Source organism: Heptranchias perlo, chromosome 18, assembly GCF_035084215.1.
Source record: "Heptranchias perlo isolate sHepPer1 chromosome 18, sHepPer1.hap1, whole genome shotgun sequence".
Lineage (NCBI taxonomy): Eukaryota > Metazoa > Chordata > Chondrichthyes > Hexanchiformes > Hexanchidae > Heptranchias > Heptranchias perlo.
Window position 1 is genome coordinate 23,651,890 of NC_090342.1, and position 14,803 is coordinate 23,666,692.

The 14,803-nt window shown below is 41.9% G+C and overlaps 1 protein-coding gene across 5 annotated transcripts in view; it reads left to right on the plus strand.

Annotated features, from left to right (window-relative positions):
• Positions 1-14,803, plus strand: part of si:ch211-272n13.3 (ankyrin repeat domain-containing protein 26) — a 191,437-nt gene that overhangs the window by 22,320 nt on the left and 154,314 nt on the right. For all 5 annotated transcript variants that reach the window (XR_010966206.1, XM_067999525.1, XM_067999526.1 and 2 more), the window contains exons 5-6: positions 976-1,113; positions 3,062-3,219. Coding sequence is in view for 4 of the 5 variants with exons in the window: in XM_067999525.1 (XP_067855626.1) it covers positions 976-1,113; positions 3,062-3,219 (296 nt within the window). In the remaining variant the exon portion in view is untranslated. The remainder of the gene's footprint in view (positions 1-975; positions 1,114-3,061; positions 3,220-14,803) is intronic.

A 14,803-nucleotide genomic window follows, 5' to 3' on the forward strand; every position in this document is an offset into this window, starting at 1 on the left:
AGCTGGGGTTGTTCTCCTCAGAGCAGAAAAGGTTGAGACGAGATTTGATGGAGGTATTTAAAATCATGAAGGGTATACACAGAGTAGATAGAGAGAAACTGTTCCCATTGGAGGAAGGGTCAAGAATCAGAGGACATAGATTTAAGGTGATTGACAAAAGAATCAAAGGCGACATGAAGAAAAACTTTTTTACACAGCAAGTGGTTATGATGTGGAATGCACTGCCTGAGGGGGTGATGGAGGCAGATTGAATCGTGTCTTTCAAAAGGGAATTGGATAAGTACTTGAAGGGAAAATATTTGCAGGGCTACGGGGAAAGAGCGGGGGAGTGGGACTAGCTGGATTGCTCTTGCGCAGAGCCAGCTCAGACTTGATGGGCCGAATGACCTCCTTCCGTACTGTAACCATTCTATGATTCTATGAAACTGCTGCAAATGCCCTTTAGTAAAAATGTTCCTTTGGTATTCAGGTTAGTGTTGCTGGAGTGCTGTAAATGCTACCAATGGAGTTTTCATCCTATACCAAGGATGACAAATGGGCAAGCCCAACCACTGTGAAATGCGTTGCTCTGTTGCCAAATTGAAATGGCGTTACTAGCCTTTTATGACTTGCTCCATGTGCCAAAAATTGTGTTTTGGGCCTGAGAAACCCAGGAAAAAGCCCATCTAGCAGGAATAATAAAATCATTGGCTGTAATAATAACATAAAATCAATCTAGCATTAATGACAACCCCAAAAGGAGGAGATGCCTTAAATTCTTTGCCGCCAGATGGGAGGGGATCAGAATGGACACTTGTATCAAATAAATTGTCTCCATGAGTTACTGATTACACTTCAAGCGAATTGTACATTCAGATTTTTTTTAAGAAAAGCAAGATAAGTCAGTCAGCTGTGTGTGACACCCATGGTCTGTAACTCAATTATATATGACATAGTGCAGTGATTTGTAAATCTTCTGTATTCTGTTCCTTCTAGAACTGCCCTGATGATTGCTGCAAGTAATGGACAGATTAGCTTGGTTAAGCTACTTCTACGTTACGATGCAGACGTTTCTTTAAAAGAAGATAAAGGCTGGACAGCTGAAGATTATGCAATTATGAATGGACACCATGCGTAAGGATTTTACTGTTTAATTTCTTGCATTTATTGCTGTTTAGAAGTGACGCATAGTAATGCGCTTGGTGTGGCAGTAGTATCACTAATGCATTGGTGGGCTAGTATGTAAAGGTCGAAAGATCATCGACCTGAAACGTTAACTCTGTTTCTTTCTCCACAGATGCTGCCTGACTTGCTGAGTATTTCCAGCATTTTCTGTTTTTATTTTATGTAAAGGTACTTTCTGGTTTTATACAGAGACATACAGATCACAAAGCCAAATGCTCAATTTCTGGTCAATACTTGGTTAGTTTATCTCTGCCGGGATAATAGTTGTGTGCTACAATTGATCTCAGTACTTTTGGCTATTGGCATGGGGAGAGAATCAGCCAGGGTTCTGGCTATTTTTAAACCAGTGAATCGCTACTGGAAAATACCTGTGTGCAGATATTATGAGAGTGGGGAAATCTATGGCAGATGTAGTTCAATGTGGGGAAGTGTGAGGTCATCCACTACAGATCTAAGAAAGATAAATTGGAATATTTTCTCATTGGTGAGGGATTTGGGTACCCAAGTACAGTGACACCTGCAAATTAGGGACACCTAAGGGGCTTGCATCAGGTGTCCTTTATTTTCAAAATGGTCATTGTATGGTAAATTGGATGAGCCAAATATCCCAGAATTAGCTGTATCTCCGGCAGCGCTCCCATTCCCCAGTCTCCATCTCTTTCCCTGAGCCCACATTCCCCAGTCTCCATCTACTCTCCCTGAGCCTCCATTCCCCAGTCTCTCTCTCTCTCTCTCCACACGAGCTTCCATTCCCCAGTCTCCATCTCTCTCCCCGAGCCCCCATTCCCCAATCATGCTCCCCGAGCCCCCATTCCCCAGTGTTGCTCTCCCCCCAACACATATCAACGCCCCCCCCCCGGCGATGTCAGACTTGCCCGGCATCCGTTGCCAGGCAGCCAGCCAGCCTATCAATCTAGCTGGCTGTTGCACGGGAAACCTGCTGAGAAAATTTAAACGACGTCTTGCAGTTAAATTCTGCAGGACATCCGCTATACTCATACTTCCAGGTTTCCCATCCAGAAATCCTCCCTCAGGTGAGGACAGGACTGGGCTTGGCTGTGATGTGCAGGTGAAGAGTGGCCAACTGAGTTGGATACTGGTTTGCTTCCAGTGCTTGTGGAACCATAACCCAGCCTGAACTGCCAGCTTCAGAAGAGAACGAATGCATTGGTGGAGAACTCTGCAAAATCCAACAGGATATCTCATTTACATGAGTATATTTCTAGAATTATAGAAAGAAGTTGTACACTGTAATGTCATCAAATTAAAAATTCAGCATTGCTGTAGACCATTCTGGAACTAAGTTTTCAAAAAGACTTTGTTAGTTGCAGCATACTCTGTGAACATGTAAGTAAGGATGATGCTGAGGTTATAGATCAAGAAGTAGCATTGTTGCTTTGTAAGATGATTCTTGACCCTTCATATAGTACTGTGTGCAATCTGGTCACCTAATCAAAGCAGTTATTACCCTTGTGAAGGAACAGAGATGATCGACGAAGCTGATTCCGAGTATCATTATTAAATTATGAAGAAAGTGGACTTGTTTACTTTTGTGGGGGGGGGGGGAGCGGGAGGAAAGTTTGAGGTGATGTAATTGAATTTTTAAATTTATGAAGGGAATTGACTAACTCGATCAAGCCAAGTTATTCACTTTGGTAAAAGGCCCAAATATAAGGGGACAAACGTTAAAAAATTTGGAAGTTAGGATAAGATTTCGGAATGAAACCGCTGAAAATTTGCTCTTATCTCTGCATATTAAGGCACAGTGCCTACAAATTATTTTTAAAAATTTAACAATAGTATTTCCATGGTAGAAAAAGTGAACAGTTGTCCAAAAATATTTCTTCTAGTTTGCATAAATCTTATGTAAGTAACACCTTACTTCTGTTTTGTACAGTTGTTCTCATCTAATCACTGAGCATGATACAAAAAAGAAACTTCATCAGTCACCATACTATGGAACAACCAAGGTGAAAGGGGTATCAATGTTCAAAAGTCCAGACCATGCTGTTGAAGTAGGCTTTCCACTTGGAGGACCAGCCACAGATAAAGAAGGTGAGTTTGAGGGGAAAGTGCAGAAATACATATATTGCATTCTTTTGAAAATATTTCTGCATTGCAAAATAGAATTTTTTAGGCACTGTAGCATACTGAGGATGTAGGCACTGCAATTAAAAGTAGTTTGAAAACTGTTTCTAGTAAGGTATGTACATCAAATTGTGTTAAAAGTAGCTGCAGAAGTATAACCATGAAGATTTGATGCAAGAAGCTGAAAAACAAGTTTGTGGGAAATAATTTTAATGTGGCCATATTTGAGTTCAAATAATGATTTTTTTTTCCTTTTTGTAAAACACAAACTAAATACAATCTTTTTGTATGCTGCAAGGGACTCTACTATTTTCTGCAACCCATTGATAGTTTTATTGATTGAAATGCTATCTCAAAGGCAGTAATCTCTGGATTACTTTCAGTGCCATTTGCTAGTGAGTATAGGAATAGTAGGATAAGACATGTTAATATGTGGCTGGAGCAATGATGCAGGAGGATGGCTTCAGATTCCTGGGGCATTGGGACCAGTTCTGGGGCAGGAGGGATCTGTTCAAGATGGACAGGTTGCACCTCAACAGAGCTGGGATCAATGTCCTCGCAGGAAGGTAAACTAGTGCTGTGAGTTTAAACTTATTTGGCAGGGGGATGGGCACCAGGATGAAACATTAGAGAGGAGAAACAAGGTGCACAGAGGACTGGGAGGGACAAGTAGCACTAGAGTAAAGAATGGTCCAAAAATAGGAGAGGTCAGACAGGGGGCAAATGCGAGGCAGTCTAAGAAATTGGAGTGTGTGTACGTAAACGCACGTAGCGTGGTAAATAAGGTTGGTGAGCTGCAGGCTCAAGTCGCCACATGAGACTTCCAAAGTTCTCTCGATTCAGGAACCGTTCGTTTTAGATTGGAAAATTGCACGTCACTCCGCTGTTTAAGAAAGGTGAGAGAGGGAAAGCAGGGAATTATAGACCAGTTAGCCTAACATTATGAGAGTCTATAATTAAGGATAGAGTGACTGAACACTTTGAAAATTTTCAGCTGATCAGAGAGAACTAGCATGGATTTGTAAAGGGTAGGTCATGCCTGACGCACCTGATTGAAGTTTTTGAAAAGGGACTAAAGTAGTGGACAGGGGAATGTCTATGGATGTTGTTTTTATATGGACTTTTTTTTATTCGTTCATCGGATGTGAGCGTCGCTGGCAAGGCCAGCATTTATTGCCCATCCCTAATTGCCCTTGAGAAGGTGGTGGTGAGCCACCTTCTTGAACCGCTGTAGTCCGTATGGTGAAGGTTCTTCCACAGTGCTGTTAGGTAGGGAGTTCCAGGATTTTGACCCAGCGACGATGAAGGAACGGCGATATATTTCCAAGTCGGGATGGTGTGTGACTTGGACGGGCATGTGCAGGTGGTGCTGTTCCCATGTGCCTGCTGCCCATGTCCTTCTAGTTGGCAGAGTTTGCGGGTCTGGGAGGCGCTGTCAAAGAAGTCTTGGCGAGTTACTGCAGTGCATCCTGTAGATGATTCTACAAGGCATTCGATAAAGTCCCTCATAAGAGACTGTTGGCTAAAGTTGAAGCTTATGGAATTGAGGGAAAATTATTGACCTAGTTAGAAAATTGGCTGAGGGGTAGGAGACAGAGAGTAGAGATAATTGGCAGGATGTGACTAGTGGTATCCCTAGGGATCTGTGTTGGGGCCTCAATACATTCAAGGCTGAGTTAGACAAATTTTTGATCAGCAAGGGAGTCAAAGGATATGGGGAAAGGGCGGGAAAGTGGATGAGGTAAAAATCAGATCAGCCATAACCTCATTGAATGGTGGAGCAGGCTCGAGGGGCCGAATGGCCTACTCCTGCTCCTATCTCTTATGGTCAACTATTCACTATTTATTAACAACTTAGATGATGGGCTAGAGAGCCACATATCCAAGTTTGCCGACGACTCAAAGATAGGCAGCATTGTAAGCAGTGCAGATAGAAGCATAAAATTACAGAGAGATATTAATAGATTAAATGGGCAAAACTGTGGCAAATGGATTTCAGTATATGCAAGTGTGAGGTCATCCACTTTGGACCTAAAAAGGATAGACCAGAATACTTTCTAAATGGTGAATAGCTCGAACCAGTGGAGGTCCAAAGAGACTTAGGAGTCCATGTACATCATTAAAATGTCATGGATAGGTACAGAAAATAATCAAAAAGGCACATGGAATGCTGGCCTTTATATCTAGAGGACTAGAATACAAGGGCGTAAAAGTTATGCTGCAGCTGTATAAACCCCTGGTTAGACTACACTTGAAGTACTGTGTTCAGTTCTGGGCACCGCACCTTAGGAAGGATGTATTGGCTTTGGAGGGAGTGCAGCGTAGATTTACTAGAATAATACCTGGACTCCAAGGGTTAAATTACGAGGAGAGATTACACAAACTAGGGTTGTATTCCCTGGAATTTAGAAGGGGTGATTTGATCGAAGTTTTCAAGTTATTAAGGGGAACTGATAGTGTAGATGGAGAGAAACTATTTTCGCTGGCTGGAGAGTCTAGGACCAAGGGACATAGCCTAAAAATTAGAGCCAGGACTTTCAGGAGTGAAGTTAGGAAACACTTCTACACGCAAAGGGTGGTAGAAGTTTGGAACTGTCTTTCGCAAATGACAATTGATGCTAATTTTTATTAACTAAAGGTATTAAGGGATTTGGGGCTAAGCTGGGTATATGCAGTTAGGTCACAGATCTAATTGAATGGCGGAACAGGCTTTGGGGGTTATATGGCCTGCTCCTGTTCCAGTGATATAGTGGCAATAACAAAGACTTGGCTCAGAGAAGAGGAGAATTGGGCACTTAATATTTCTGGCTACAAAGTATTCAGGAAAGATAGGGAAGGAAAGAAAGGAAGGGAGTGGCAGTATTGATCAAAGAAACTATTATAGCACTGATGTGGAGATGCCTGTGATGGACTGGGGTGGATAAATGTAAGGAGTCGCACAACACCAGGTTATAGTCCAACAGCTTTATTTGAAATCACAAGCTTTCGGAGCTTTGCTCCTTCATCAGGTGAAGTCACTTCACCTGACGAAGGAGCAAAGTTCCGAAAGCTTGTGATTTCAAATAAAGCTGTTGGACTATAACCTGGTGTTGTGCGACTCCTTACATTATAGCACTGGAAAGGGATGAGATAGTTGAGGCATGAAAGTCAGAATCTATTTGGTTAGAATTAAGGAATAATAGAAGAGCTCTTGCGCTACTGGCTGTATACTATAGGCCACCAAATAGTGGGAAGGAGATACAGGAGCAAATATGCAGGAAAATTACAGAAAGATGCAAGAACTATATAGAGTAGTGATAATGGGGGGAAGGGGGGGAAGAATTCCTGAAATGTGTTCAAGAAAACTTTCTGGAACAATGTGTTTCCAGCCCAACCAGGAAGGAAACAGTGCTGGATCTAATTCTGGGGAATGAAGTGGGGCAGGTGGAGCGTGTTTCAGTGGAGGAGCATTTGGGGAACAGTGATCATAATATCATTAGGTTTAGAATAGTTATGGAAAAGACAAAGCACAATCAAATGTGAAAATGCTTAACCGGAGGAGGGCAAATTTTGATGAGTTAAAAAGGGATCTTGCCCATATGGATTGGAATCAAAAATTGTTAGGCAAAACAGTAATTGAACAATGGGAGGCCTTCAAGGAGGAGTTGGTTCGGGTACAGAGTAGACACATCCCTACAAGGGGGCAAGGAAGGATATTGCGGTTGATGTCTATATGGACTTTCGAAAGGCATTCGATAAAGTATCACATAATAGACTTATTAGCAAAATTAAAGCCCCTGGGATTAAAGTTACAGTGGACACATGGATACAAAATTGGCTAGGGGACCGAAAGCAGAGAGTAATGGTGACTGGTTGTTTCTCAACCTGGAGGGAAGTATACAATGGTGTACCCCAGGGGTCAGCATTAGGACCACTGCTCTCTTTGATGTATATTAATGACCTGGACTTGAATATAGAGGGTATAATTTCAAAGTTTGCAGATGACACGAAACTCGGAAATGTAGTAAACAACGTGGAGGATAGTAACAGACTTCAGGAGGACATAGAAAGACTGGTGAAATGGGCAGACACATGGCAGATGAAATTGAACGTAGAGAAGTGTGAAGTGATGCATTTTGGTAGGAAGAATGAGGAGAGACAATATAAACTAAATGGTACAATTTTAAAGGGGGTGCAGGAACAAAGAGACGTGGGGATGCACATACACAAATCTTTGAAGGTAGCAGGACAAGTTGAGACGGCTGTTAAAGCCCAGGATCCTATATGCTTTTTTATTAATAGGGGCATAGAGTACAAAAGCAAGGAAGTTATGACAAACCTTTATAAAACACTGGTTAGGCCTCAGCTGGACTATTGTGTACAATTCTGGGCACCACACTTTAGGAAGTATGTCAGTGCCTTAGAGAGGGTGCAGAAGAGATTTACTGGAATAGTACCAGCGATGAGGGACTTCAGTTATGTGGAGAGACTGGGGTTGTTCTCCTTAGAACAGAGAAGGTTAAGGGGAGATTTGATAGGTGTTCAAAACCATGAACAGTTTTGACAGAGTAAATAAGCAGAAACTGTTTCCAAAAAACAGATTTCAGGTGATCAGCAAATGAGCCAGAGGCGACATGAGGAAACTTTTTTTATGCAGCTAGTTGTAATGATCTGGAATGCACTGCCTGAAACAGTAGTAGAAGCAGATTCACTATCCACTTTCAAAAGAGAATTGGATAAATACTTGAAGGGAAAAAATTTACAGGGCTATGGGGAAAGAGCAGGGGAATGGGACTAATTGGATAGCTTTTTCAAAGAGCCAGAACAGGCACAATGGTCCGAATGGCCTCCTATGCTGTACCAACCATGAAACATATCAAACTTTAAATGAGGCTGAAATGTCTAAAAAGAGAATGTAGTTGATCCATCTAAGATCAAATTGAATTTTCCAATACAGCTTTTTGACTTGATGGGAATCTTTGTGGAAAAATTGAACTTTCTATTAACAACAGACCAACGGCTTTTTATGTGGAGGTAAATGACTGTTTAGCCATATGAGCACCTGACATCATTAGAAACAATACTGAGCTTCCAACTATCATTTTAGGCAACTAGCAGTTAGGAACATAGGAACAGGAGTAGGCCATTCAGCCCCTCGTGCCTGCTCCGCCATTTGATAAGATCATGGATGATCTGTGATCTAACTCCATATACCTGCCTTTGGCCCATATCCCTTAATACCTTTGGTTGCCATAAAGCTATCTATCTCAGATTTAAATTTAGCAATTGAGCTAGTATCAATTGCTGTTTGCCCTTTGTGTGGAGAAATGTTTTCTAATCTCGCTCCTGAAAGGTCTGGCTCTAATTTTTAGACTGTGCCCCCTACTCCTAAAATCCCCAACCAGTGGAAATAGTTTCTCTCCATCCACCCTATCTGTTCCCCTTAATATCTTATAAACTTTGATCAGATCACCCCTTAACCTTCGAAACTCTAGAGAATACAACCCCAATTTGTGTAATCTCTCCTTGTAACTTAACCCTTGAAGTCCGGGTATCATTCTGGTAAACCTACGCTGCACTCCCTCCAAGGCCAATATGTCCTTCCGAAGATGTGCTGCCCAGAACTGCTCACAGTACTCCAGGTGCGGTCGAACCAGGGTTTTGTATAACTGCAGCATAACTTCTGCCCCCTTGTACTCTAGTCCTCTAGTATAAAGGCCAGCATTCCATTTGCCTTCTTGATTATTTCCTGCACCTGTTCATGACACTTCAATGATCGATGTACCTGAACCCCTAAGTCCCTTTGGACATCCACTGTTTTTAACTTTTTACCATTTAGAAAGTACCCTGTTCTATCCTTTTTTGTTCCAAAGTGGATAACCTCACATTTGTCTACATTGAATTCCATTTGCCACAGTTTTGCCCATTCACCTAATCTATCAATATCGCATTGTAATTTTATGTTTTCATCTACACTGCTTACAATGCCACCAATCTTTGTGTCATCGGCAAACTTAGATATGAGACTTTCTATGCCTTCATCTAAGTCGTTAATAAATATTATGAATAATTGAGGCCCCAAGACAGATCCCTGTGGGACACCACTAGTCACATCCTGCCAATGTGAGTACCGACCCATTATCCCTACTCTCTGTCGCCTTTCGCTCAGCCAACTTCCTAACCAAGTCCATACTTTTCCCTCGATTCCATGGGCTTCTATCTTAGCTAACAGTCTCTTATGCGGGACCTTATCAAATGCCTTCTGGAAATCCATATAAATAACATCCATTGACATTCCCCTGTCCACTACTTTAGTCACCTCTTCAAAAAATTCAATCAGGTTTGTCAGGCACGACCTACCTTTCACAAATCCATGCTGGCTCTCTCTGATTAACTGAAAATTCTCGAGGTGTTCAGTCACCCTATCCTTAATTATAGACTCCAGCATTTTCCCCACAACAGATGTTAGGCTAACTGGTCTATAATTCCCCGGTTTCCCTCTCCTTTCTTAAGAAGCGGAGTGACATGTGCAATTTTCCAATCGAGAGGGACAGTTCCTGAATCTAGAGAACTTTGAAAGATTATAGTTAGGGCATCTGCAATGTGCTCACCTACTTCCTTTAAAACCCTGGGATGGAAACCATCTGGTCCTGGGGACTTGTCATTCTTTCGTGCTATTATTTTCTTCATCACTGTTGCTTTACTTATATTAATTTTATCGAGTCCCTATCCCCGATTCAATATAAGTTTTCTTGGGATTTCCGGCATGCTATCTTCTTTTTCAACTGTAAATACTGACGCAAAGTAGTTGTTCAACATGTCCGCCATTTCCCCATTGTCAATGACAATATCCCCACTTTCAGTTTTTAAGGGGCCAACACTGCTCCTGACCACCCTCTTTTTCCTAATGTAACTATAAAAGTTCTTCGTATTGGTTTTGATATCCCTTGCGAGTTTCTTTTCATACTCTCTTTTTGTAGCTCTTCCTATCTGTTTTGTGACCCTTTGTTGATCTTTGTATCTTTCCCATTCACCAGGATCTGTGCCATTTTTTGTCTTTTTGTATGCCCTTTCCTTATGTCTTATACTGTCCCTTACCTCTTTAGTTGTCCATGGCTGGTTTTTTTGGCAAGTAGAGTTCTTGCCCCTCAGGGGTATAAACCGCTTCTGTATCACGTTAAATGTTTCTTTAAACATTTCCCACTGATCATCAGTCGTTTTACCCATTAACAGATTTGCCCAGTTTACCGTGGACAGTCTCTATCTCATCCCATTGAAGTCAGCCTTACCCAAGTCTAGAATCTTAGCAGCTGATTCACTTTTTACCCTTTCAAACACTACATTGAACTCGATCATGTTATGATCACTATTGGATAGATGTTCACGCACAGTTAAGCCATTAACTAAATCTGGTTCATTACTCATTACTAAATCTAGTATGGCTTACCCCCTTGTTGCCTCTAGGACATACTGCTGTAGAAAACTATCCCGGACACACTCAAGAAATTCGCTACCTTTCTGACAGTTGCTAGTCTGCTTTTCCCAATCTATGTGAAGGTTAAAGTCCCCCATTAAGACCACTATGCCTTTCTTACACGCTTGTGTAATCTCTGCATTTATACAATCTAGCACTTCAGAGCTGCCGCCAGGGCTCCTATATACAACTCCCACTATCGTCTTACATAAGAACATAAGAAATAGGAGCAGGAGTAGGCCAATCGGGCCCTCGAGCCTGCTCCGCCATTCAATAAGATCATGGCTGATCTGATCCTAACCTCAAATCTAAATTCATGTCCAATTTCCTGCCCGCTCCCCGTAACCCCTAATTCCCTTTACTTCTAGGAAACTGTCTATTTCTGTTTTAAATTTATTTAATGATGTAGCTTCCACAGCTTCCTGGGGCAGCAAATTCCACAGACCTACTACCCTCTGAGTGAAGAAGCTTCTCCTCATCTCAGTTTTGAAAGAGCAGCCCCTTATTCTAAGATTATGCCCCCTAGTTCTAGTTTCACCCATCCTTGGGAACATCCTTACCGCATCCACCCGATCAAGCCCCTTCACAATCATATATGTTTCAATAAGATTGCCTCTCATTCTTCTGAACTCCAATGAGTAGAGTCCCAATCTACTCAACCTCTCCTCATATGTCCACCCCCTCATCCCTGGGATTAACCGAGTGAACCTTCTTTGTACTGCCTCGAGAGCAAGTATGTCTTTTCTTAAGTATGGAGACCGAAACTGTATGCAGTATTCCAGGTGCGGCCTCACCAATACCTTATATAACTGCAGCAATACCTCCCTGTTTTTATATTCTATCCCCCTAGCAATAAAAGCCAACATTCCGTTGGCCTTCTTGATCACCTGCTGCACCTGCATACTAACGTTTTGATTTTCTTGCACTAGGACCCCCAAATCCCTTTGTACTGCAGTACTTTCCAGTTTCTCGCCAATAAGATAATTTGCTCTCTGATTTTTCCTGCCAAAGTGCATAACCTCACATTTTCCAATATTGTATTGCATCTGCCAAATCTCCGCCCACTCACCCAGCCAGTCTATATCCCCTTGTAGGTTTTTTATGTCCTCCTCACTCTCTACTTTCCCTCCCATCTTTGTATCATCTGCAAACTTTGATATGTTACACTCGGTCCCCTCCTCCAAATCGTTAATATAGATTGTAAAGAGTTGGGGACCCAGCACCGACCCCTGCGGAACACCACTGGCTACAGGTTGCCAGTCCGAGAATGTACCATTTATCCCAACTCTCTGCTTCCTGTTAGATAACCAATCCTCCACCCATGCCAGAATATTCCCCCCAATCCAGTGATTCTTTATCTTGAGCAATAATGTTTTATGTGGCACCTTGTCGAATGCCTTCTGGAAGTCCAAATACACTACGTCCACTGGTTCCCCTTTATCAACCCTGTACGTTATATCCTCAAAGAACTCAAGCAAATTTGTCAGACATGACTTCCCCTTCGTAAAGCCATGCTGACTTTGTTCTATTAATTTATGTTTATCCAAATGTTCCGCTACTGTCTCCTTAATAATAGACTCCAAAATTTTACCCACCACAGATGTTAGGCTAACTGGTCTATAATTTCCAGCCTTCTGCCTACTACCCTTTTTAAATAAGGGTGTTACATTAGCAGTTTTCCAATCTGCCGGGACCTTTGCCGAGTCCAGAGAATTTTGGAAAATTATTACCAAAGCATCCACAATCCCTACTGCCACTTCCCTCAAGACCCTAGGATGTAAGCCATCAGGTCCGGGGGATTTATCTGCCTTGAGTCCCATTAATTTCCTGAGTACCAATTCCTTAGTGATTTTAATCGTATTTAGCTCCTCCCCCCCCCTAGAGCCCCCTGTTTGTCCAGTGTTGGGATATTCTTAGTGTCCTCTACCGTAAAGACTGAAACAAAATATTTGTTCAGCATTTTTGCCATCTCCATGTTTCCCACCATTAATTTCCCGGTCTCATCCTCTAAAGGACCTATGTTTGCCTTAGCCACCCTTTTTCTTTTTATATAATTAGATCCTTTCCTATTTCTCAATTCAATCCATAAGGTCTCTGTTGGCTGCTTACCTCTCATTATATCCCCCTTTATCATTGAAGTGATTTCATCTCTAATCATTAAGGCAACTCCTCCCCCTCTTCCATTTTCCCTATCTCTCCTGTAGACCTTATAACCTGGTATGTTTAGTTCCCAATCCTGACCATCCTGCAGCCATGTCTCAGTAATAGCTATCATGTCATACCCTCCAATTTGAATTTGAACCTGTAGTTCATTTAATTTATTCCTTATACCCCGTGCATTTGTATATAGAACTCTTAGTTGGGCCACACACGCTAGCCTGACCTTCAGCTTTGATGCTGGGTTAACCGCCTTACGCCTTCTAGTTTTTACTTTATCTGTCGTGCCTAAAGTACACTTTCTTCCGCTGCTCTACGCTTTTCCCTTTCACTTGTTCTTGAACAACTGTTTGTACTATTTGTATTGTAAATTTCCCCTGGGTCTTCCCCTCTCTTGCTGCTCTCAACTTTACTCCCTTCTGACTCCCCGCTCAGGTTCCCATCCCCCTGCCACTCTTGTTTAAACCTTCCCCAACAGCACTAGCAAACACCCCTGCGAGGACATTGGTCCCGGTCCTGCTCGGGTGTAACCCGTCACGCTTGTACAGGTCCCACCTTCCCCAGAACCGGTCCCAATGTCCCAGGAATCTAAATCCCTCCCTCCTGCACCATCCCTGCAGCCACGCATTCATCCGGTCTATTCTCCTGTTCCTATACTCACTAGCACGTGGCACCGGTAGTAATCCTGAGATCACGACCTTTGAAGTCCTGCTTTTTAATTTATCTCCTAACTCCTTAAATTCACTTTGCAGGACCTCATCCCTTTTTTTACCTATGTCGTTGGTACCAATATGGACCATGACTACTGGCTGTTCACCCTCCACCTCCTGAATGCCCTTAACGCAACATTAAATATCAATTAGAAAGCTGATCACTAGGCACCTGAATTGGGAAAAATGAATACCAAGTGGATTCTGATTTTGTACTCAGTTGCTATTGACTCTTCCTAGTTTGAAAGGCTTCTGACTTGGAATTTGAGTCATTTTAGGATATCGTTCAATGCAGTGTCCCATAGAATTCTGATGTGCCTCTAACTGACATCTGTAGTTTAGCTCTCCTGGTGCTGGACAAGACCTAAAACAGTAGAGAACAATAAATTAAAATTTAAATTGCGAGGTATTCATGCTTTTTTAGTATTGTGTTGGTAAGTGGTGGGGGGGGCAGGGAAGGGAAAAAAGAGTGTATTTTTAATAGGATACTTTCCTCAACACTATCCTCCTAATTTCAACAATTTGCCTTTGTTTTACAGTATAGCTCATCATGTCTGAATTTTTATAATGTACATTTCATGGAAAGGATTCCACAATTGAGAACAGACAGCCCTAATTTTGAATGGAGGGGTAGATATTGGTGGTTGTCACAGCAAAGTCACTGGAACCAGTCAGGACTCATCATCAATGTAATTCGTATTTGAGATGATTTTATGATTTTAATTAATTAAGCTGGGGGTTACAGAATACACGAGGAATCATGGTAAACAATTTAAACCGCATTCGTGATGCTGAGCATGATTCTCGATTTTGTGTGAATTACTAATTCAGCCCACCTATGCGACAAAAATTATATTCAGATGCCTCTGTGTTTTAATAATGACTTCAAAAAAGAAATTGTGCAATAATGTTGATTTCAATCAAAAAAGTTATCAGTATAACAATGCCACCAAGCAGAAATTATTAACCCAATAGCTAGTCAAGACTGACCAGCGAATGACACATTGGAATGACACTTCTGCAAACTTGTACAGCATATTATGATATTGAAACAGTGCAATGTATGCATATTTGTATGTATATTAAATATGCTACAGTGGATATCCTTTTAGATCTTGAAGTTGAGGATCATCTTTTATAAAGAACTGGATCACGCTGCGCTGTTTGCTGTAAGTGAGAGGATATGTGTTTTGTGAGGGAATTGAGTTTGTAAGGATGTAGGAGTGTGGCA